This window comes from Cuculus canorus, chromosome 6, assembly GCF_017976375.1.
Source record: "Cuculus canorus isolate bCucCan1 chromosome 6, bCucCan1.pri, whole genome shotgun sequence".
Lineage (NCBI taxonomy): Eukaryota > Metazoa > Chordata > Aves > Cuculiformes > Cuculidae > Cuculus > Cuculus canorus.
This window is the reverse complement of record NC_071406.1, coordinates 31,779,851-31,806,146: the sequence shown is the minus strand read 5'-3', so window position 1 is coordinate 31,806,146 and position 26,296 is coordinate 31,779,851. Positions and strand designations below refer to the sequence as shown.

Here is a 26,296-nt window from a genome sequence, read left to right as displayed (position 1 = left end):
AAACTGAGTTAGAGAGTTTTGTTTGCTGGCGTTTCGGTATCACCTCCTCCATCTGTGGGCGCGTAACGCACCACCAGGGCAGCAGAGACTGGCGGCGCCCGCTGCGGGAGAGCAGAGCACCAGCTGACTGCGCCCCAGCTGCACGCGGTGGGGCTGCGGCTCAGGGGACACTGCGGGGAATCAGGAGCTGATAAACTGATAGGGCCACAAAAATGATCAAGAGTCTGGAACACCTGCTGTATGAAGGGAGGCTGAGAGAGTTGGAGTTGTTCAGCTTAGAGAAGACTCCGACAACAGATTACAGCCTTGCAGTACTTAAAGGGGTCTTATAAGCTGAGAGAAAACTTTTAGCAGAGCCTGTAGGGGATTAGGGTAATGGTTTTAAATTAAAAGATGAGAAGTTCATACTAGATATTAGGAAGAAATTTTTCATGCTGAGGGTAGTGAAACTGGCACAGGTTGCCCAGAGAGGCGTTCAAGGTCAGGTTGGACTGCCCTCTGAGTAACCTGATTGAGTTGAAGATGACCCTTCTCACTGCAGGGGGGCTGGACTAGATGACCTCTAAAGGTTCCTTCCAGCCCAAGTCATTCTATGATTCCATGAAACTGAGGAGAATGGAGGATACCTGCCATTGCACAGCTTTAAGCTTGTGCAATGCAGTCACATCTCCTGCAAGCTGTCAGCTCTGCTGTTACCTCCCTTCCAGTAAGAAATGCCCCTCTGAGGCTTGCCAGTTCCAAGAAAATAATGATAGAATTGCTGTGAGGAGCATGTACCTGCACTGCTGTTGGGGCAGGCATTCCTTCTTGCCTTCTAAATTAACTGATGGATATCCAAACAGGAATGCACCTGCTTGTCTTTGGGCAAAGCGGCAAGAGGTGTGTGCTCCCACGAACTTTGCAAACGAACTCACTGTGCTTGCAAAACCGTTCCTCATTATCACCAATGGCCAGGCTGGAGTGGTCAAACTCCAGAGAGCTTTTAGGTGCCACATTGCATATCAACCCATCTTGTGCACAATAGACACAGTATTTAAACTGCCTGCCACCTTCCCCTAGTAAACTAAAGACGACAAGAAAATACCAGTAAAGATCCCTTTCAGTTTCACGGGCAGTCAATGGGTGTTCCCTGCCTTCTGTACCCAATGCTTTGATCAACCTAAATAAAATGCTAGTGTGGGTGCTGTGAGCCAGCGCTTTGCTGTGACACAGTTTGGTTCTGAAACAGCTGTTGCTATGTTAGGTACTCTGTGACTTTTAAATAAGAGGTTGCGTTATGTTTCCACACTACGAACCCAGGAAAAGTAGCACTGCAGCTTACAGTGGAGTTAGCCTGCTGGAAAACCCCTATAAATGAGCCCTGATTCAGGCCTGCAACCAACCTTGTGAACTATACATTGAACATTATGTTAGGAATGGTTGGACTCAATGATCCAGTGGGTCCTTTCCAACCTGGTGATTCTGTGATTCTGTGATTACAGGAGTTGATATATCTCAAACATAAAAGCCCCTTTGTTAAAATACAATGGGCAAAGAACCAGTAGGGTATTTTTTTGCTTTGTCCAGCTGCAGAAAATTCAACATCCCCTGGAATTCCCAGTGCATTTTCTAGAACAGTACCAAAGCCTGGTTTTGATTTTAAAAGAGAAATGCTCGCATACTTAACATATCTTAGGGAGATTCAAAGAAGCTGTACTGGCTATAATATATAACAGTCTATCTGGAAAACATGCAAAGGGGAATCCTTGCAATTTCTCTTTAATATGGAATTATTCAACTATTAGAAACTATTATCAACAGAAGACAGTAGCACATTCCTCCCAGGTCGCTCATACTGTTGAGCATTGCAATTCCTTTTGCTAGGAAGTGACATTTTATTTCTTTCATTACCTGATTAGGAAATTGGAAATGGCACACCTGCTTGTAGTCTTCAGAGGAAAGACACAGGTTGCTAATGATAGGAACAACAGAAAGAAAAATCAATTCTTGTGTATATAGTATTTTTCATTTTCAGAACAACTTTCTTCTTACAGAGAACTAAAAACTGCCATGTTGCTGTTTATTCTTTTTCTCTCTTCTTCCACATTTCATTCTTCTGCAGTGACAAGTTAAAACCAATTTCTTTATATTAATTCAGTACTACTTGATTTTAATCAGCTTTTCCAAGGCCACAAGAAGACACGGCAGAAAAAAATGGTTTACAACTCATTTTTTTGCCTTTCTGTGTTTGGTTAACATCTCACTTTCATCTGAAATCCCAGTCATACCTAAGAAAAAAATCTAAATGTAACCTCAGAGATACAGATAAGATCAAAAGAAAAAAATGGCGAAAGGATGAAGAGAAGAAGGGAGTACATGCAAGTTTAAAGTTGAGTACTCATTCGTGTTTGTTTTAGAACTGTACTAAAAGCAATTAAAAAAAAATCTACCAATCTATTAAATAACCTCCATCATTACCAGCCAGTGTCAACAGAACAGTCATTCAGTAGTGTACAGTTCATATGCTGTTATGTAATAAAAAGTTTAGCAAAGTTTGGAGCATCAGTGCAACAGAAAATGATCAGTGACATAGTAAAGTTAAATACAGAAAGGAACAAAAGTAACATTTTTAGCACTGAGTTTTCAATTTCTGAAAGATTGAATGATGTGGGGGTTTCATTCCACCTTCATGCCTCAGTTAAATTCTGGAGTGCCAGTAGTCAAGAAAATATTTATTCCATCCTTCAAAGAGAGGCCAAAGTATTAAACAGTAGGTAACAATGTAGTTTACTCCATGGAATTAACAAGTCAAAATACCATGTACCAGGAGGTATTTTACTGACCACATGTTTTGTTTTTCATGTGAAAAAAGCAATGCTTTAATTTTTAAACAAAATACTTCCTGGCGTGTTTCATATGTTTTGATTAGAGCAAATAAATAATGTTTAAAGTACAACAAATGTAGCGACTCCTGTGAGTACAAAAATTGAAATTCTCAGATTTGGGTATTGCTTTAAAAATAATTTCAAGAAGGGTTTTTTTTTATTCCTCAGAGGTTTCAGATGATAGACTGAAAAACATTAACTATCATGAAAATGGAACAGGATGTTTCAATACAATGGAATCACAGCTTCTTAAATGCCTGTAACTAACTCCTCTCTCAAAGTTGTATTCTTAAATCACTCCAGTAGTTATGGCAATCTCAACTGAACACTAAGCGGAAAGACTGCAAATTACTCCCACATGATACCTTTTCTTGTATTTTACTTTGTCTACAATATTTTATCTCTATTTTTTCTTCTTAAATATATATATTTTTAAGTCCTCTCACATTTACACTTCATGGAAACAGTATAGTTGTATATAAAACACATAATCGATCCCACATTGTAAAGACAGAAGTCTTGAAGCAAGCAAAGCTTCCTCATAGAGGCTTCTAATTGTGGAGAATTGATAATGATTGATAATGATTTCTGTAAAGGAAAAGTTTCAGTCATCAAAATTCAAGCATAAGGGTTTTAAATAAAAAGTTGATATTTAAACATTTATGTTTGTAGGCAGGACTTGAATTTTAGACAGCACTTTAAGTGCAACTAGATGGGATAATTATTTCAAAAACATAATTAATTTAATACTTCAACTCACCGTGTATGATGAGACATTATATTTCAGGAGAGCTTTCAGGAAGGGTTGGGGGGAGGAAGGAATACATTTTTCTATTGAAAAAATAAATTAAAGATAAAATCAACTACTTAGACTAATAATATCGAAGCATAACTATAGGAAGTGGTTTTGTTAAGTAATTCCTATGAAATACTAGAAAATTATCTCCTGTTTGAAAAATATTTTGGTTTTAAATTTTATGGTCGTTATTAAGTCAAGTCTTGTTATGCATGTCTCGTGAGTGTGGAATAATCGAAGTCAAATGAAATCAAACTGAAGACAGGACTAAAGTAATATTTTCTTCCCTAAAAAAAAAAGTGATAATTATTTACATATAATTTGCAAAAATTATTCTCAGAAATATGCTGTGCTATAGAAAGCCTGGATTTAGTCAGGTGTGTCTTCTGCTCATATCACAATGCAACTACTGACCATCAAGGGGTCACTTGGCAAATCATTTTAGACCAGCCACTGCAGTACAGGACAGATGTACAACACAGTTCTGCAGTAACTGCAACACAGAAGAGAATTTTAAAGACAGAGAAGAGACCTGAGTTTGTCTGTGTCACCAGAAACAGACCTTGTACGCCAATTTCATCCTCACAGCCACTCTGAAGGAACACTACAATGAGCTTGAGCACCTCTCAGAAAAAGGGAAAGGTGCCTTTATTTGCTTGCAAGACCATAGGAACACTAAAAGAAATGTGAATACTTTGTGGTCAATGTAGGCACGCTGACTTACAGACACTAGGTGCCAACGTTTGTCACAGGAACTCTGTTCACACCCTTCTCAAGGTGAAGTCTTCATTTCACTGCGAGGCAACAGTTTTGTCATGGTGTCACTGGGTCAGAAATCATCTTCATCTTCCTGTGGTGGTGTGAAAGCAACAAAACACAGAACTGTCATATGAAAAGACTGATTCTTTGAATACTTTATGTAACAGTCTAACCCTTATTTATTAGAACTAACACTACATGGGCTAACCAGACAAGAATTTTTATGTCATAACTTGTGTACCTGCTTTTAATTAAGAAATTTCCTGTGCTTTCATGCACTGGGAGGTGACCCAGCATTTCAGCTCTGTCGTGTCACCATTACTGTGGTAGACTTTCTGCCCACTGACTCCTGCAGTACGTTGCTTACTCCTCCAATGCTGAGTGGGGCAAGCAGTACTTTCAAGTCTGTCAGCTGCCAGGTTCTTAAGCCACAGGGTAATTGGTTCCTGAAATAAACACACATTAATTGTACACTTTCAGCTTGCTTTGATTTTAAAACTATCTTTCAAATCATAACCTACCTTACTTGTCAAGAAGACAAGCACAGCTGTCCTGGTAAGATGGTCACCTGTTATCTAGATGATGCACTTTTCTAATGTGTCTCCCTCCTTAGAAGGCCCTTTAAGACAGAAATTTCAAGCTGTCTCAAATCAATACTAGTGTTAAACAGAATAGTTCATTTTCTAGGCAGAATTCTGATAAGAGTCTTCAATGGAGGAAATGTAAATATTCAGATTTCTGAACTTAATGCTGCAAACAACACCAAACCAGGCACATGAATAGTGTTTTTCACTAAAAAGAATGCCCATTTGTGCATTCCTAACAATGAGAAAGCTTTCATTTTGTCAATGAAACACGCCTTTGTAAGAAACATTATCCAGCCACGATGGGTTACCACCTCGTTTGAGCATAATTCCTTTTCTAAAAGAAAACTTGTGGGTTTTTTATAGATCAGCCATCTACTCGAAAATTAAATAAATGTACAATTAGTGGCCTAGGAAGTTAATATGTGTAACAAACATTCCATTTAAGTTTCTTTACTTGGTCGTTCAGCAAAGAGCATTAGAATATACATAGGCATCACTTACCTAGGCTCCAGCAAGGACTTTGACGCTAGCTACTGTGATCCATGTAGATCAGCTATTGATGTATGGCTCCATGAGCAGACAGTGAGGTGGATTGGAAACTGGCGGAATGGCCAGGCCCAGGGAGTGGTGGTCAGTGGAACAAGGTCTTATCAAGACAAATATCTGAAGGGAGGGTGCAAAGAAAATGGAGCCAGAGTCTTGTCAGCAAGTGCCCAGTGACAGAATGAGAAACTGACACAAAGGAGGTTCCATCCAAATGTAAGGAAATACTTTTTTTTAATGTGAGGATGACAGAGCACTCTAACGGGTTGCCCAGAGAGGTGGAGTCTCCTTCCTTGGAGATACTCAAAAGCAATCTCAACACAGTCCTGGACAACCAGGTCCAGGTGGCCCTGCTTGAGCAGGGGGGTTGGACAACATGACTTACAGAGGAGCCTTCCAACCTCAAATATTCTCTGATTCTGTGAAGAAATAAAAACACAGAAGTTTTGAAAAAAAGGTGAAGTTTATTTTTTTTAATATAAAAAAGTTATGAATTGCATAGAAATTACTTCAGTCATCTTAAAATATTGCTGACCACTCATTTAAACTTGGTAATTCCCAGTAATTTGGCAGGAAGCAAGACAGGCTAACAATTGTCTACAATGTCTTTATTTACATTCAACTGAAGTTATGCATGCACAATAACATTTTTAAATAAACCAAATGCACTGATCCAAACAAAATCTGATTCAAGGTATACTTTAAGTTTACATAAAGTACAAATAAAGTCTTCAAAACTTAAGTTCCTTGGATAAGACCAATTTTCATTTATTTAAAGATAAGTTAACTCCAAAAGTAGTAAGAAATGTAAACATCTGATATCATGATAAAAATCTTAAGAAATAACAACTTTGTCATAAAGTGCTGGCACATGCTTTCAGCTTTTACAGATGTTAAAACTAGAATATTAATGTATGAAGGCTTTCACAAGCTTCCCAGTTATAATTTCAGTTCAGTAATATTTTTGCAGAATTTTAAAATGTAAATTTCATAAACATTCTTTTCTACCTTTATCCATTTCAGCTTTTTCACATTGTCTTCATCTTAAGTGAACTTAACTCTTAGTACATATGAAATAGTTCATGTTTTTAGTTTATCCAGTTCAGATTACCTTCCATGCGTGTGGGAAAAAACCCAAAAGGTTAGATAAGGCTCCAACTGGGAAAAGCCAGGAACTTTGAAAAGTAAGGGTATAAAGTACCTGAACACAATCAACAACTGCCTCCAGCAAAGTAATTTAATAATTACATATATTACCAGTATCACTGAAAAAACTTACATGGGAATTAAAATATAAAGGACACTCAGCATAGTTCATTTATACATGGGCATGTGAGCTTCATAGGTGCTGAATATAACAATTACTTCATTTCACATGAGATTAAGTCTTAGAAAACTTCTTCTGATAAATATAAGCCAAAAGGTAAGTCTTACATGCCTTACACCTCAGTTGACTTTTCACTTCTCAACATAAGTGCCAGCCAAAATAAAGACAAGTCCTGAATTCCCCCATGCATTATGGTGATACCTTACATTGAAATCTATTTGTAAAAAAACCTGTTACTTCCTTGTGTGAAGAAAGCTAAAATACAACCTTTTACCACTCGTGTTCACCTCTCAATCATATGTTGTTCCAAAACCTCAATCTGCATAACTATTGACAAGTTCACAGGCACAACTGGAAAATACTATCAGATTGTGGTATTTTGATATACAAAACAAACCAAATCCAAATCACAGCTGATTAAGTCTAAGCTCTGAGGAGTGGAAAATCCCAAAAGTATTTTAAAGTGCCATTTACTTTCAAAATATTTATAAGAGTTTTAATACATTCCCTACACAAAAAGACTTCCAGCCTCAGTGTTACAATCAGGATTTTATCTTGTTAGTATTAGTTTCAGGCTGTTAAGGCATGATCGGTATTTGCTCTAAGTCAAACCTTGACATAGGCATTATTTCCGCAGGGCCTAGAAACAGGAAGAGATAACACTGAAAAAAACCAAAACCAAACAACAACAAATCCACTACAGAAACCAAATTTAAAGGCTTAAAACAATTATTAGGGAGTTTGTCTTTAAATACTTACACACTGCAGTCCATTTCTCAGAGCGGGCATGAAGCTAAGTTATTGTAGATAACAATAATTGACAGAAAGATGCACTGCACTCCTGCATTACAGAGGCATAATTAAAAGCTTTTAATTGCAGCTTCACTAGCAAAAAATGGTTCTTTTCAATTTATCCAGTTCTTCCTTTAATCTCTAAAGAAGCTTTTTGTTTTGGTTTTTTTTTTGGGGGGGGATGTTAAGATGAGGAACAGATCAATACAAGTAGATGATACTGTTTTAGAGGCTTTATGAAAGAAAACGTAGCAAATTATCAAATATCCTATTAGCATGGAACTTTCATCCTTTTCAGATTTAACTTACTGATAGGAAGCAAAGGACCACTAGCACAAGGATCAACAGTCGACCTGTTTTCTATTCAAGCATTCCAGAGATCCAACTCAGGAAAACCAGATAGACTATGCATTATAATCCCTAAGGGGATCAGATCTATAAGGCAGAAACATTTCCCTAAGTACTAGTGATTCCAGAGAGAAAGCAATGGCTCCAAATGATGTATCATTCTCCAAAGCATACTGACTTTTGCTTCCAATTAAAGTGATGAGAAAATGGTCACAAAAAAATCCCAGTAAGATAGCTAGATTCAGTTTTCCTGCTTAGACTAATATCTTAATAAGGCTAGTCAAAAATGTGCCTGTATTCAACCGCTGTTTGTCAAAGCCTGAGTTTAAACAAACTCATTTTCAGGTTTTAGTTTGTTCAGTCTGGCATCATTTTTGGACTAAAATTTGAAAAGTGCAAAAATATTTACTTAGATCTTCTTAAAAAACAATTTGTTTTATTGGTGCAACAACCCCAGTTTCTCGGGAGTTAAACCCATTGCCAGCAATGGATAGAAAAGGAAGCACCAGCATAAAAGAATCAAAGTGCATTTCCAATATGCCAATGCTGCACAAATTGGCAAGCCATAATCTTATATTCGCCACTGGAACAGATTATGCTAAATTAATTTTATAAAAGTCTGTATTACACATTAACATATGAAGTCTGTCATGAAGTCTTGGGGATACTGCAACGAATCATCAAAACGGAAACGTTTGGAGACTGTACTACTATCTTCAGGAATGTTTTCTTTGTCTTCCTTGTCGCCACAGGTACCATTACAACTGGATTTTATATTCCACTCCTCTGAGCAGTTTGTTGTGTGTCCTGGCATCACAGAAGAGCAACAAATTTCTTCAGGGCTACACAAGAGCATGAACTCTCCTTGTTGCAACCACAAATGAGAGAGGCAGGCCTCTGCTGAGGGCCTTTCCCTTTGAAAGAGAAAAGGGTAAAGTTGTTTAAGTTAATTTCAAGAATACTAAAAATGTAACTAAAATAGTTCTGACACATGCTAAAGAATCTTAAGCAGAACTGGCACTAAATAAATATTGCTGGGTTTTACACCACTACCTACTCCTAAAAACCAGACTAGACTCTATCCCAGTTAAGGTTAAGTACTGGCAAAACGCATCTAGATTTTAGTTGACAATTCCCCCTTCTGCTGAACTGGTAAACTTTTGATCAGAACAAGAAACAGGTATTTTTTAGCCAGTACTCAAAGTTCCTTGGAATGCTTTCAACGTTGTGTATATATACATGCATGTGCTTATACTTTTGAAATTCTATGTTTTATACAGACCACTGAAAATAGGGAGGCTAATGAATATTCAGTCATTAGGTTTTCAAGTAGGGTCAAATAAGACGATGTTATCAACTCTATCTGACATTTTGCAATGTTTTACTCTTGCAATTCATCATAAACTGGTGTAAACCCTTCCAAAATATACTTACTACCAAACAAAACACAGACTTACAAAATTGTTCCTTTAGATAGAACCTATTATAATGCTATGACAGTTTTTATCATGTTCTGCATTGTTAAGTTCCACAGAACATGCTGGAAATACAATACAGCTCACTACTTGTCTTTAACTCTACCAGAACACGTGAATACAGTTTGGTCAGAGAACTGTAACTTAACAGATGACTCCAAGAATAGATTTCTCCTCTTAAGATTCAAGAAGGTATACTCATCAAGAACTGAAATGGGGGTGGGGGGAAGATTATTGAGGATAAAATGAAGACTCTCAGATGCTCAGAAGCAAGCAAGTAGAGTAGTTATTGTAACAGAATGTCAAACATCTGAGATTTGTGCAAACATTTATCAAAGCAAGCTCTTCATAATTCCTTCTCATTAAACTATGGGGATATTTTTGTTAATTCAGGTATTGACAAACACTCTTATACGAGATGGCAAAATAGAAAGGACTGTTCATCCTTGATGCTTTCCAAACACCACTCCAATATGGAGTATTTATTTCATCACAGTAGGCACTTCATGCATATCATCTCCCATCATCCCTTTCTACAAAAGAACCTTTTTCTCAACCAAACAACAGGCTCCTACTTGCTGCAGGCTCCCTGAAGAAGACAGACTACAGTCTTGCCACAAATCACAATAAGTAGCACTACAATTGATAATACGTGACCATGCCTAGTATAACATTACTAGCTGACTTTACCAAATACTGTTGCCCCATATATTGCCGTTTTCTTTTTGTGTGTGTGTTTGGGGTTTTTTTAACTGCATTTGCTGGTGCAACAGTAAAAAAAACGTCCAGATTTAATACTATTCAGGAAGTGCAAACACAGTTAAAGTCTATAATTCTCCCACTCTCAAAGACTATCAACTACTTCAGAAGGCCTTCATTACTCTGAAATCCCAAAGAAAGCAAAGTTATGGAAGTGTGCCTTATAAACAAAAATTTTGTATTTTTGACTAAAAACATTGTTTTAGAAGACTGAACATGGCCAAACACTGTATTTCTGAAGACTATATATGCTCAGTCACAAGACTGACAAGATTTTTTTAATATAAAATGTATTAAAGTGGAAAGATATGTTAAGGATGTCAGGAAATAAGAAAGCACTGCATCAAAAAGACTGCATTTTGTCTCCCCAAATGGTGCAATAAAAGGTTAAACTAGAAACTCAAATACAAAACTCAAATCACAAGCCTGGCTGCAGCAATAGCCAGACAGTGAACCCCAGATCCTTTCCATACATTATGGAAAAGCATAGACCTACACTTTTAGATATCCAGCTGATAATACCAATGCATTGTGAAATGTCTGACAGATCATATCAGTGGTAATGAGCCCTCAAATGAACACTCACTATTTCTAGGTGTTCCACAAAAATAAAATAACAGATTCTTGCTCAGAGAAGTTTATTACTTACTCTGGATTTTTTATGAGGAGTTTTTGAATGAAGTCTTTGGCAGGCTGTGAAACTGATGAAAATGTTTCTTCTGAATAATCCACACTAACTTGAGATATATTAAGGTAAGTTTCTTGATTATCAGCTCCCACAAATGGAGATTCTTGTGTCAGCAGCATGTATGAAATGACACCTATGTTCCTGAGAGAAGAACACAATGTGTAATCCTACTAGGATACCTAAAACAACGTACCCCCATATTTATTGTGCTGCAGATCAAACTTCCCGATGTATGCTATGCTCAAAGGATCAGAAACATCATGTGACATCTCATTTTTATGTGATTCAAACACACAGGGACACAAGGAAAGCTAGGTATGTATCACGGTGAAGTAATTTGTGAAAATCTCTTACTTCCAATATACCCTTTTCTTCTCATGGAGATTGCTAGGAAAAGGAAATTTATCACTTTTACCCAGCCCATTCTTGGACATATGGCAACTCTGCAAGACAGAACTGCAAAAAGATAAAATTCCTAATTTGCATGTAAATAAAACCCCATCTTTCACTAGATTCTCGATGAAGTATTGAAGACTGAGATTTAGTCAGTCCTTCTGTATAATCTACATTTGTGTTATAAAATCTTCTTGCTGAGATGTTTTTCCTTAAGAACATGAACACGAGTACCATACATGTGATTTATTATAACTCTTAGATGGTTTCTTGAGGCGTAATAAAAATTGTTTTGTGGTCCAATAGATCAAACCTCAGTATTCATTACAGTGTGGAAAGGTACCATTGCTGTGTTGTCATTCTGAGTGTCAATACCCTGTTTCATGCCTTCCCACAAAAGCAGGCAAATAACAAGTGGTTATAAAACATTCATGAACACATTAAATACTATTACAAGTTGAGAATTTCAAAGGACTAATTAGACTGTAACAACTTTTAAAGCTGAGTTTTAATTATGTAGATGCTTAAGAGCATATGAATATGTTAAAGGAAACATCCCAAAGTTAGCCTTTAGACTAACAGAGATCATGAAATTAAAAGGCTACAAAGGTGCACTTATTAAAGTTTAGGATTAGTCTAATGTACTTATCTCATTTTTGAGTCACTCTGCAGATACTGCCCCAAGCTAAGAAGTAGAAAGTTAAAATAATTATTATTTGTATTATAAAATTATTTAATGATAGAGAAGTTGGTAGGGAGGAGTGCCCAGGAGTAGTTAATACCCGAAGCACGCCATCCAAAAGTAACATCCAATTATTGTTATTGTTCCCTTAGACCAAATACCTATACTCTATACACTCTGAAGCACCTGCATTCCCTACCAAGTGTGCAGCAGACCCACATGCGGTAATTTCTGTAAGCCCCAAATTATATCCTGAGGGCTCCTTCCCCTCCCAACTCTTCCTCTTTCGGTCAGTACACTAAGAAAAAGGTATTCTTGGAAGCCAGATAGAACTGCATCAGTCTTGATCTGGCCCTGGATATTTAAGTATTCATGCCTTGGTACCTCAATCAAATGAATTAACATATACCACCTACCACATATCTGTAGCTGTGGTAATAGGATCGTAGTTTAAGATTTCTGGAGCTAAAAAAAGAGATGGGAAGAAGAAAACCACTTTAATAGATATATTATTCAAGTGGCCTTGAATCATATCCTATGTGTCTGGCAGTTTTTTGCCAAACATTATTATTAGACTAATCGTGCAGTTTCAATAATCAAGTTTATTATTTTCAAGCCACAAGGGTGGAAAGAGTTATTTCTGTTTGATTAGACTCACTGATGCTTAGCTGGTTCACATTAAAATGTCACTATATGGCCTATGGTCTATTCTATCCAAGTCCCAAGACATTTTCTAATCAGATGCATGCACACAGAAAATTCTTTTAAGAGGTTTTCAAGTACATAGCTTTAAGGGGAATGCAAAAAACCTTCATCACGTTAACACTGCAAAGCCAGACGACCAAGCCAATTTTAGGATCAGTGGCTGTTAGCATATGCTAGATAGCAAGTTATTCACTACACACTGAAGTGCTCTTAAAATTAAGTGTACGCAGCTCATTAAGGAAACCTGCCCCTCAGAGCAGGCCAAGTGTTAATGGTAATCTTTTGCTTTCTGAGGAATATTTTAGTCTTATTAAATTATCATACTAAACGGCATTCCAAATTCAAAGAAAGTTTCTTTGTGCATGCTGATGTTGCATTTCAATTCTAATCAAAAGAATTAAATAGCCAAAATTTCTTGCTTATTTAAGTCTACATCACAGCAAATACTATCGAATGAAATTAGAGGAAATTTGGGGAATTTTTTGGTGCAAATATTTGTTGACTAAAAGCAGAACAGCTGAAAATATGTTTCTGTTGTTCTTTCTCCAGTCACTGACTCAGAAGTTGGTAAGTACATGACATGAACTCTTTCTGTTTTCTCAAAATCATATAACAGAAATTGTGAAGCAACTCTGCCATACCTAGATACTCTGTTGTTCCCATGATCTGCCGCAGTTCACTAAAATTCTCAAGCTTCCGAGACATACCAAAATCTACAATTTTTACATCACCAAGAGGATTGATGCTGCTCAGCAAAATATTCTGAGGCTAGAATAGAAAAGATTTAATTCTATATTAATAAATTACAAGCTGCAAGAAACCCCAATGTACTAAATGACGTTTCAGTTTCTATTATGCAATACTTATTGCTAGATTTTATTTTTTAAAATTATTTTCATCTCTAGAACACTCCTTTTTCTCCTCATTTTTGTTATGGATTTGAAAAATTATTTTGATTATTATAATATTAAATTGAAGATAAAATTGAAGATAAAGTGCTAAAATCAAGAGTCTGCAGCCTCACCTTTAAATCAAGATGAACAATATTGTTTTCATGCAGGCAGCGAAGTCCTTCAAGTATTTGTCTTATAATTTTTACAATATCCCTTTCACCAATTCTGTCATCCAGACCTGGGACACACAAGTCAAATATTTCTCCTCCAGCAGCACTGAAACACATTCAAGAACACTTACATGTTAAGTTTGAATTTTCAAGCTTAAGTGGGGGAAAATTTTATACATAGTACCTATTTATAGAATATATATTCATATTCTCAGAGAGGTGAGCCAGCAATCCTGTTATTACTATTTTTTTCTTTTTTTTTCACACACTTATGCCAAGACTTGTCATATAAGCATTGAGAAAGAGGAAAAAAAATCTGATTATGTTTTTTCTTTCCTCATAGCCAGCAGCAGCAGTTGAGACACTGAAACATAACCTTGTGGCTGAAAAACCTCATAATGCTTTGACATCCTCAAGCACGCTTTCCTGTAAGCAAGTGTGAAGATGCTTTCAGGAAGATGAGTTCTATCATCATTCCCTAACAGAAGCAGCCCTTCTCTTCAACTCAAATCTAAAAATTTCTCCCATAAGTAATTCAAACCAAGAAAGCCCAGCAGTATTCCTATTCTCTGAATTGAGAAGCAAAAATAATATTTTCCTTTTTCTTTTTCTTACATGATGTGTCTGTGATGTAAATGTAAGAACTACAATGCAACAAGCTGCTAGAGCAGCTGAAGAATATTTCATTTGTGCGTACTTGCCACTCTAGGTCCTGCCATTCTGATGCAAGACTGAAAATCAGAGATGTACCAGGAAGAAAATCTAACTCACTGCTGCTGATTAAATATACAGTTGCCTAATCAGTTAGTGAGCAGTATCTTCCAGAACCTCAGTTGACACAAAATACTCATAAATTTTTTTGCATTTTTCTTCTTTGCAATCTAAAGATCTGATCTTAATGCCGCAAAAAGCCAAAGTCTTTGTGAAATCACTACAGTCTGGCCGGGAAGGTCCATTTGACTTACTCACTTGGGGAAGAGGTTACGCTTGTGTTTTAACAGATTCTGGAACAAGCTGGGTGCCAGCACGGTGTGTCCGTCCATATTTGGACAGAAGTGGTAATCATGATGAAGATGACAGCAATACTAACATGGACAGCAGTGATGCTGCGGATAAGTAAAGGTTTGATTTCTCACATTCACAGTGACAATATTTAGGTATCTTTAGCGAAAACTTTGAATCGGACAAGTTTTTGTGTGTCAATGGCTCAGCCGGAACAGCCCTTTCATACTTATCTAGTAGCACTTCCTCTTGACAACACGGTTGGAGTAATTAAAGTTTGGGATCCTACAGTTTGGTTTGCTGGAGACAACACAACAGAAAAATGTTTGCAAATCATAGAGCACAACACATATCAGTTACCAGAGTCAAAAGCAGAGCTGCAAGAATTAGACATTGTAGGATTGGTAAAAATGGATTATTGTATGAATTTCAATTATAGATCACCTATAGGCAATTGGAGTCAGTATAATTGTCAGTCATTTAATGATCTTAATGCAGATGCTTACAAAATGATGCTTACAAAAATGCAAGCTGATGGTGTAATAAGCCCTTATCAACATGCCCTGGAGACATAAACCCTAGACAACTCCCACCAGGGGTATTTTTTGTATGTGGTGATCGAGCTTGGACAGGTTTACCATCAAGCATTATGGGAGGTGCATGTGTTCTAGCGCAATTAGCTATGCTTACGTCTAATACAGCAATGATACTTAATCATTCTATTTTGAGCCACTAGAGAGAAAGGCAATCTTTACATGCATTTGCCAGTGACTGCAATGACAACATCCAGCTGTGGAATCAGAGAGAGATCTGCAGCGAGTCTTTTTTCCACGTGCAGCAGCAGCAAAGGCACTAACCCAGCTGAACAGAATGGTTGGTTGGCCAAATAGACAAATGCAACATCAGAGATTTTGACACAACTTGCGAATGATGTCAGAAGTCCATTCTGCAAGACATGCAATGCTACAGAATCATGCGGCAATCGACTTTTTGTTGCTAGCACGTGGACATGGATGTGAGGACTTTGAGAGAATGTGTTGTATGAATTTGAGTGATCATTCTCAGTCCATTCATAAGGCTATATCGCCACTCATAGATAGAACAAAAAATTTACAAATAGATGATGGGTTTCTTTGGTTTAGAAAACTTGCTAAATAGCTGGAGATTAATGGGATGGCTGAAATCTTCAGTTAAAATGGCTTTGCTTTGTATTGGTATATTTCTATGCATAGTCACATGTTTGTCTTGCTTTCTGTGAATTGTACAATGAGCACTTGATAGTTCTTTGAAGGCTGTGATGATTGTAAACAGAAAAGAAGGAGATACGGGAGAAAGCATGTATAGGTTTGAACTCGATGAGAAAAAGACTATGCCCCTGAATCAGCACAGCCATAAAGGATTCCATTGTCATAAGTGTACCAACATAGGTGGCAGATGCCTTGGTATGCCCATGATATTAGTACCAAATGCAGAGCGAGTGGCCACTGTTCTGAAGTTTGCTGGCTAGCTTAAAAGACCTTGGAATCACTAACAGTGCTTGTGGGAATGTAGGAGCTTGTAGCAAAAACAAATAAAAAGATAAGGTGTACATCTCTAGCACTAGTCATTGCTCTTTGTCTCTGTAGTCATGGAAACTTCAGTACTGGAATTTTATTGGGGTAGCTGTTAATGGGGCAGACAAGGGTATATAAGCTGTACTTTCACCCAATAAACTTGATTTCATTTGTACCACAATTGAAGTCCGTGCCCTCACTGCCACATTCACCTCTGTCACTTTGAAAGCTAACATTTCCACACTAACAACAAAGATAAATTAAGAAGCCTCAAGTTTTCGCACAGCACCTCAAATACATCTTCCTCTGAAAAAGTCTGTGGTCTACTTACAGAAGACCCTACTTTGGTACAGCATAAAGGAAGCATGGAAAAACACATGTTGCATGTGGTTTATTAGTTATACTTCTACACTTGACTGCAGGGACAGCTGTTTCCTTTCATGCTGGGTTTGAAATCATTATTCAGCCTACTCTAAGTGCCTGATGCTTCTCTCTCAAGGAAAAAGGGCTGCCTCAAAACTACAGATCAGTAAGCCTGAATTGCATCATTAGTAAAATGACAGTCTATTAATAAAGTTAGATAACAGGCAAGCATGATAAACAGAGTCAATAACCTGCTGAAGCTATGTGAGGTGTCAGTAATGCCTCCCCTACTTGCCTTTCTGGCAAAATGTAGATGAGGGAAAGAGCAGTGGATTTCATTTACTTCAACTTTAACAAGGATTTTCAACACTGTTTCCTGTTGTATTCTTCCATCCAAGTTGATACATTATGGTCTGGATGGGTGGACACTCGGATAGGTGGACACTTGGATGGGCAAAGAAGTGAACAGCTCTGCCAAAAAGGATCTGGGAGTCCTCACAGACAGCAAGCTGAATGCAGCAAAGAAGCAGCAAATGCAGCACCTTGGGCTGTAAGAACAGGAGCAGAGCCAGAAGGCTGAGGCAAGTGAGTCCACTCAGCACATTAGACCACAACTGGAATGCAGCATCCTGGTTTTAGCTCCCCAGTTCAAGGAAGACATGAACAAGAAGTTCAGCATCAACTGAGAAAGCGAGTAAAATATCACCAGATGACCTTCATAGCGTAAATAAATGTAAGATATATTTAGAAAAATAACCTAATAGAATCCTACACAATACCAAATGTTGAACTGGCAGACACAGCTCAGCAAAATGATTGACAGTTCTTTGAAATAACTGGATCAATGCACACAGAGTAGCTGAAAAAGCCAACATGGGTATCATCAGGAAGGCTACTGGGAACAAAAAGCAGCAAGACAATGCTAAATGTCAAACCCAAGCATGTCGTTCTGGTCTCTGCATCTTCAAGAAGCATGCAAGATTAGTGAAGATAAGAGCAAAGGGCAAACAAGGGGACAGACAAAATAAATAAAAGTGACATTGACTATTCAGTTTGGATAGAAGGTTGTGGGGGAGTATATGAATGAGGCTTAAAAAACACTAAAGCTGGTTTTATTCACCAAATCCCACAACATGTGGACTAGGAGGCACCTATTGAAATCAGCCAACTAGTTTAAAACAGATAAAAGAAAAATATTTCTTCACACAGTAGGTCATGAACATCTGGAATTTACAATTCCTTGTACAAAGGTGGCCTTAAGAACTAGCATCCATTTCTCAGCTTTAACTAGAAATGAGCACTTACACAAACTGATTCTTACTATTACGTCTTCTGAACCACTCCACCAATACAGTCCAACAACAGGGAGGACCATTTCTTTTAAAGTACTGCTTCAGAGTTCTGATAATACGAAACATACACAAAAATCTGTGTATTCTCCTACAGGACATAATTCAGAAGTGTAATCAGCCCCGTGTGTATCCCAACAGAACTAGGAACACTTACTGCCAGACTTCTGAACACTACTACAATGTAGAACCTTAACATCAATATAGTATAAGGAAATTGATTCATTACAGAGCTTTAACAAGCATGACAAGAGTTAGCTGTGCTGAAACACAAGCAGGAAAATCAGTACAGCTTTTAAGTAAGCTTGCACTTGCTCTTGATAAGAAGTTCAAAAACTCATCATGTAGACTCCACCTTTACTTTTCCATTATTTTTTAGTCTTCTCAGAAAAACAAATAATATGTTAGGGATCATCTAGTTCCAGAAAAAAGAAATAAAACCTTTAGGATTATCTAGCTATTCTTTGGGAAATGTGAAGGAATTTATCATGGTGTGTGCAGACCACCATTAACAGCTCTTCAAAAACTTGGTACATAAAAATTAAATCCTACTTAGAAAGAGATTTTCTGAGTTAATTTCACAAACTGCATTTTTGTTCCTTACATTCCAAGCACTTACATGTAGAGCAAAAAGGATAAAAAAAATTCAAATTGTTCCCAAATTAGACTTGTTTTCAGAGCTTATGAGAAGCCACAAGGGCATCTAAAAATACATGTGAATTTTAGAGGAAATTGGTCCAAAAACTGAACGCTTTTAAAACAACAAAAGCACTAAATTTAGAAGTTTGGAATCCACAAATGAACTGCAAGTTCTCAGTCACCAAAAAGCATCAAGCAGTGACTGAATTTCACAGAACATGAACACGCTCAGCTTCTCCCAAAATCTGTACTTGGCATCACTGGCTAATTTTTTTTTTGTATGATTTGAGATGATTTGAGGTGCACCAAAGCACTATGCACTTTCTATGCGATCCAAGGACAATCCCTCTGGTCAGCTTGTGTGAAAGATTCTTTAAGGAAAAAAACTACACCCTACGATTCATATTCAGGTTTTGTACTAGGTTAGCCTGACCTGTAAAACTGATGAGAGCTTTTTTCAGAGGTCCAACTAGCCCAAGAAATAACCTGCTCAAACTAAACAGGCTAGTTTTAATCAACGTTACTCTCCTGAGACAGCATTTAAAAAGCATAAAAATATTACAGTTTGAAATTGAGTGAATTGTCTAAAAAACTGAGTTATGCAATGAGGAAAAAAAATCTCTTAATTTGTTAATAGCTTTCTGTCAAAAAAACCCTTCAGTCCATTTTATTAGATTTTGAGCACAGAACTACTATAGGGTTTGATGTACTATGTTTTATGCCCTATTCCATATTGTTTGACATAACACATTAGCTGCGGATGTAACAGAACACATACAAAACAAATTAACAGCGATTGATTCAACACTTGCATTTACATGAGAAGAAATAATAATACCAAAGAGTCCCTAAGAGTTTATAAGGTATATAGTAATAAAATATTAGCATAATGTACACAACAAACTATTGTAATTCTTACGGTTGTTCAGCAACTCATGCAAAAAATGAGGACAATGACAGATTTGTAACTACAAATGTGGAACATCTGATGAAGGCATACTTACTATTCCAACACTAAGATGATTTCATTTGCTGTTTCATAGACTTCGTGAAGATTAACTACACGAGGATTAGATTTCATTAATTCAAGCACAGCAATTTCATGAAGAATTTCTGCTTTACAGTCTTGACCTCTCCTCCTTTTCTTTAAAAATTTAGCTGCATACTCTTGACCAGTGGATTTAGCTATACATTTTCTAACCACAGCACATCTTCCTCTGCAGAAGAAAAGTGGAAACATTAGGACTACAAGCATAAAATCCATGTAAATTGACAGTAAAGGCATGGCTGGCAAATAATTGTAAACAACAACAACAACAAATTCTCAAGGAATGCTATGTTTGGTCTGTACCTACACTGCTCCCTAAGCATTCAATTTCAGCCAGTGTAGGAGAACTTATACCAAGCTAGACAATGCTTTTGGGAGATCTGGTACAATTCTATTTATACAGACTTGCTAATCATTAAACCAGAGTACCAGTTTACATGGATGTTCTCACTGCAGGATCTCAGAATCACAGAAAAACTCAGGTTGGAAGGGACTTCTGGAGGTCTCTAGCAAAACCCCCTGGTTAAAGTAGAGCCAGCTATGAGACACTACCAAGCTGCTCAGGGCTTCGTTCAGGTTAGCAATACTATGTTAAAAAAAAGAAACCCAACCACATTATAGCATCTACAGGATACAGTAATAAACACAGCAAAACCCTGTGAAACACAGAGAATGAATGCCTAAAATAAAGCATATTTCTCTGCTCAGGGAGGGGGAGGAAGGCAGGGAAGGTCTTCGGTGCAGAAAATTTTAGAGCTGTAAAGAAAATTTCCCTCCACAAAGCATGTAGCACTGGTAAAACAAAAAAACAGGTATCTGCAAAATGTTTAAAAATATCTTAACAGAAAACCACCCACTACTTGGCATTCTTTTTCTCAATTACAGTTAGACAAAGTGTGCTGCTTTATTTTCTAGCCAACTGTTTAGGTATGGAAACAAAAATGTATTTTGGCAAAGAGATGTTTTCAAACGAAAAACCACATACCATAGTTAAAACACCAAGCTGACCTTTTAAAAAATTAGTGGGGGAAAAATGCAGTTTATTAAGCCAAGTTATAAACGCCTGAAAAAACAAAGTTTTATAATCACAAGTTTTGCATTCCCAGCAATGCCCAGCTGCACTCTTGCAAAGTGCTTTCAAATGATACAAAAAACATCACTTAAAAAAACAACTTGAAGGGCTAAAATTAATTGTGTAGAGTTCTAAAAACAGTCATAAAACGGTGTACAAAGAATGAGATCTACACTTATCTCTTAAAAAAAAAAAAAGCTTTTCCACGCATGTTTTTTGTTACCGCAGCATCCTAAGAACAAACTAAGAAGCTCAGTATGAGCAATCTGACCTGTTCTTTTTCAACTAAATTAGCTTCTTTAGTAGAAAAAGTTATGTTGCCCTGCAGGCTTTGCCTTTCCTCTGGTGCAAAAAACTAAATGCCTAAACGGAACACCTCTCAAAATAAAGAAAAAAGGAAGGCATTTCTGCTGAGGCTAGACTTCAATCTAGACTTCAGTATTTAATCAATAAAGGTATGAGCACCTCATGAAAAATCTGATTTCCATTTGCAAATAACCACACATTAAATACAGTTTATAAAAACGTGACTAAATCATAAAACTTGTAAGGCTGACCTTTAATCATACTGCTATTGCTTTTCTTAGAAATAAATTCAACAAAACAGCCTCTCTGTCATCATTTATTTCAAGGTCAAATTAGTAGTAGGATTTCTTTTTCCTTTTTTTTAAAGCAGTAAATTCAGAAAGATGAGAGTACAAAATACAAAAGAAAAATTCATTTAAGAGGTGAAAGTTACTTACAATCCAATAAATGCACACTCTTCATTTTACTATTTGTAAGCCTGAAATAGCTGAGACCTTTCCAGCTTATTATTGCAGAACATTCAAAGTTATTGAACTGCATTTCGTAATATAGCAAAGGTTAAGAGACTCCCCCCCCCCCCCAGCTTACATTCTCGTTTTATCATCACATCACCCTGTCAACCACAGAAGTTGCTCTAAAGCTAAAAAAGGGGAACTGGACGAGTTTCATGAGAACAGCAAGATCTTTCCTGATAGCTTTTGCACATCTTCCTTCTAGTCACTGCGGATGTAACTGCTTTGAAGGGTCAGGGGTAGCTCCAGATTGACCGTGTAAGAACTCCCTCTTGTTTACACTGTATTTGCAGTGTGCCAACTATTAATTCAAAATTATTAAGATAAAAAAATCGTTTTGGAGCACTGGAATTTCCCCAGAAATGGGAAAAAAAAAAAAAAAATCAGGTCTGAAGAGTTGCACTGAAATGGTTCCCAGTCCTTGCTGCCTGCAAAACAACCGTTTAACTATCACACTATACAGCCCAGTTTTGAGATAAAAACTGATTTCAAGTTGTTTTCATATCCCAAGTTATAAACCACAGAAATTCAACTACTTCAAAAGAAGCCAAGCCATCCGCACACTGGGGACAAAACTACTTAGCCCAGTAAACAGAACCTGCCTGCTTTGTGAGTCATTGTCTTAAATACCAAAGGACCTAAAAGATAAGGGTGTGGGAGGAAGAAATGGGACTTGGGAAGCTTAAGTAGAGAAGAACAAAAGAACCATTTACTAAGTAACCTGAAAAGGAAGAAAATAATTGCAAGAAAAAAGACAAGCATATTAAATCTTTTAGAGAAGCAACAAAGAAAGGTAGATTTTAGGTCACTTCAGTGTTATAAAAGCTTAAAACATTAAGAAGTATTAAAGATTGTTTTGGAATCCACGAAAATCTATACTTCTGTTTGCTTTAACATCGTCTCACTGGAGCTCTAGAGGACGGTGCATATAAACTGTTTCTGTAGAGCTCAGAATTCAGATCTTCAGCTGAAAAAGGGTTAAAAGAGGAAAGTTACAGGATGCAAGGTGCGCCTTCCTAAAAGTGTACCAGATAAAACACATGCTAGGAAGAAAAAAAAGAAACTCCAAGAGAACAAAATCACATGCAGAAGAGCATCTTTGCTTCCAAAACAAGTTACAGGTGCAAAGGACAGTAAGGCACAATAACTGTGGGACTGACCTATGCCCAGAAGGTTCAAGGAGCTTGGAAACAAAACCAGGCATTACGTTTGCATGGCTTTACACCCAATTCCCTGAATATTTTCAAAGTATGAATTAACAAAATGATTTCAGAGAAGTATTAACTCAGATGTCTGAAATAGTATCATAAATACCAAGGTGTTTTTTTCTTTTGTTTTATTTCCTATTTCACTGTTGCAAGCATGAGCAGCGGAAGCAAGCAGCAAAACCACTCTGAAATAGTCTAAGTTCCTAACAGCTTGCTAACTGCTTGAGAGTGGGAGAGAGAAACATCTTTGATTTCTAGATTTCAAAAAACTTAACCAAATAACCACAACAACCACCTCAAACCCCCCATTCTTTGTCCTGCAATATTACCTTATGTCATCTCTTCTTTAGTGTACGTACCTGGAATGTGATGTGTGACTAATCAAAGAAAATAGAAGAAACAAAACATAATGCCAGATCCATATGCCTATGAAAACAGGCCAAATCTCCCTGACACAAAAACGGCGGGCAACTTATGTCTCACTGTAGCTTTTCCTGGTCCCTAGAGAAGCCCTTACATACTGCAAGGAAGAGTTGGGGGGAAGAGAGGCACACTTCATTTCCCATCTCCTCCCACAGAAGTTTGCCAGACAAGGTCTATCATTGCACAAGAAGTTCTCAATCCGCAGAAATCCCTCTTACTAAAGTAAAATAAATAGGAATAATCTTACCTTCCTAGCTCTTTCGATTCAAGCATATAAAAATTGTGGAAATTGTCTGTCTTTATTTGTGTCTGCAGAGATGTGTTTAACAAGCCAGAGCGGCTTTTATCCAACTTTCTCCTCGACATAGTGAGGAACAGGTCTCTCTCTTCTACCAGTCACCTGTTAAAGAAAAAAATAATTAAGAGTTTTGGAAATGCCATAATTACAGCACAGGAAAGTAGACAAATATTAGCATTTAGGTCTATCAGACTAGAATAGCTTTAAATTTGTTCAATAGTGATCTGAACACGACACATTTAAACGCTGTAAAAATAAAACCTGAAAGGAATGCTAATCCATTAATTTTCCTAGCGTGTCTTGAAAACCCTTTTTTAATATTTAATGATTTTAACATTTGAGATAAGTTTGGGCTTTTTTTCCCTAGATAACATCCATAAAACGTTAGGGATAAGCTTCAGTTCTACTAGAAATACTAATCACTATTTAACCATTAATGATATGTACTTGGGATTTTTTTTTAGCCTTCTGAAACCAAGCTTTAACTCTTTTTGGATTCTGAATAAGTTCCGTCAATTCTCTTAAGTTTATGTTTTTATCTGGTAACCCTGAGGGACTTAACCAAAACTCCCTCCTGTCTGCAGTCTCAACCCAGCAGGAATAGCTAACCACGGGGTGGGTGGGGGGAGGGCAGTTATTCTCCAGTGGGAAGATTCACATTTCTTATTAAACTCACTCATAGTTCATCTGAGTTTCATTTTAATGCTAGATTAATTGACAGAAAGCAGCATGAATGGACAACATCCTCTCTGCAAGTTCTGATCACTTAGAACCAAATGATGCAGCAATCGCGATTAAAATATCTTATTAAACCAGTAGAATAACACATTATGAATACATCCACAGACATTATTTCTACAACCGTTAAAAAAACCCAAACAGTAAAAATACTGGGGTTTGGCATTCACATTTATAGGCCTGGAGCACCTCTTCAGGTGAAATGCAAAAACAAAGCAGAAAAAGGTTACCAAAGGATAAAAGAAGTCTTAACTGATGGTTATTTAAAAAGTAGGTTTGCCTTTATCAGTGAAGGAAAAAAAGAAAAATCTCAGGGCAAAATATACTTTCAGTTTTCAAATCAGAAACTTCTGAAGGAACATTCAAACTAGTTATGATTGAAATATAATCCAGTACCCATCAAGAATAGCTCAAATTACCAGTTCTTGGAACATGGATATTCATATTTGAACTATTTTGGATTTAAATCATGATTCATGCTTTAGCATGAAAAAAGACACAACATACTAAGAGTATCTTCAAAGTAGCACCTGATAAGCATGAAATGCTTAATTCTAAAACAATTATCAAGGGGTCACAATACAATCTAACATATAAGCCAGCAAATCACCTTGCTTGTAACAAGATTTCTGGCATTTTTAGAATCATAAGAATGCTTTGGGTTGGAAGGGACCTTCCGAGGTCATCTAGTTCACCCCCCCACCCAACCTCCCGCAGGAGCAGGGACATCTTTAACTAGATGTTTCTTTAACAAACATATATTTTCCCCGATTAAAGTGACATCTTTTAAGAGACTGTTTCAGATGTCTTAAGTTTTACCTGACCCTCCTTAGAGCTGTACTCCACACAGTTCAGCAATTAAAGTTATCTCGTTACTGTAGTAACTTCAGCACGAAAATATTTATTTACATTAGACAACTGATCTAACTGATTAAGAGCTTACTATCATTAAATTTATTCTGCAAGCTTTCATTTCATATCATTATTTTTATAGAGTTACTATTCTCAAGGAGAACTTTTGTGGTGTTGCATTAGTTTCTCCGGTGAGATACGACATCTCCTCTTTTCAGCTTGGTATAATCAAAAACAGAGAAAAAAAACATATTTGTAGCAGGCAGAAACCCACAAACAGGCATATAATCTATTGAGGAGAACAAGATCTGATTTCTAATCCAGTTAGCTACGAAAACAGGCACAAATTCCAATATAGCAGTTATTTCCAAAACTAAGGCGGGATGACCATGTTAACAGAATCACACAATCACCTGGCTGGAAAAGAACTTTGAGATCATCGAGCCCAACCGCACCTGTCTGCTGCTAAACCATATCTCTAAGCACTTTATCTACCCTAACACCCCCATCGATGGGGACCTCAGGGCAGCCGTTCCAGCGCCCAGTAACCCTTTAGGTGAAGAAATTTTTCCTGAATCTGAACCTGCCCTGGTGCAACCTGAGGCCCTTCCCTCTCCTCCTATTGCTGTCACTTGGGAGAAGAGACCAGCATCCACCTCTCACACCCTCCCATCGGCGATGAGGTCTCCCCTCAGCCTCCTCCTCTCCAGGTCAGACTCCCCCAGGCCCCTCAGTGGCCCCTCACAGCCCTCGTTCTCCAGCCCCTCTCTTGGGACGCGCTCCAGCTCCTCTACGTCCTCCTCGCCGCTCCGCATTGTACCAGAAGTCCCGAGAAGCTGCCCTGGCAGAGAACCTCTCCCCACCGACCCACCCCGAGCCGGTCACCGCCCCTGCCCACTCCCCACTCCCCAGCCCCGGACAGGGCGCTCGGTGCCACCGCCCCACGCCCCGCCGCTCACCTCGCGCCCCCCGGGCCCGCGCGCTCCGCAGCTTTCGCCTTTCAAAAGCGCAGCCCCGCGGCTGCGGCTGCCCCGGCCGCTCCCGCCAATCCGCGTCCACACGGACGCGCCCCGCCTCGCGCGAGGCGATTGGTTGAGCTCCCGCCCGCCCGCCTCGCCGCCGAGCGCCCCCCAGCGGCCGCTACCATCGCCC

The 26,296-nt window shown here is 37.8% G+C and overlaps 2 protein-coding genes across 2 annotated transcripts in view; both read right to left on the bottom strand.

The window, feature by feature from the left end:
• DNAH7 (dynein axonemal heavy chain 7) overlaps positions 1 to 938 on the bottom strand; it is a 104,782-nt gene extending 103,844 nt beyond the window's left edge. The window contains 2 exon segments of the mRNA XM_054070556.1: positions 44 to 195; positions 778 to 938. Of these exon segments, the coding sequence (XP_053926531.1) occupies positions 44 to 195; positions 778 to 938 (313 nt within the window).
• A 5,074-nt stretch (positions 939 to 6,012) lies between these two features.
• STK17B (serine/threonine kinase 17b) lies at positions 6,013 to 26,210 on the bottom strand. Its single transcript, XM_054070413.1, has 8 exons — positions 26,104 to 26,210; positions 23,504 to 23,656; positions 19,692 to 19,904; positions 13,743 to 13,887; positions 13,360 to 13,486; positions 12,430 to 12,478; positions 10,900 to 11,079; positions 6,013 to 8,930 (listed from the first exon to the last, which is right to left on the bottom strand). Exons 2-8 carry the CDS (start codon positions 23,620 to 23,622, stop codon positions 8,648 to 8,650), a joined length of 1,116 nt encoding a protein of 371 aa, XP_053926388.1. The 5' UTR covers positions 23,623 to 23,656; positions 26,104 to 26,210; the 3' UTR covers positions 6,013 to 8,647.
• Between the last annotated feature and the right edge of the window lie 86 nt (positions 26,211 to 26,296).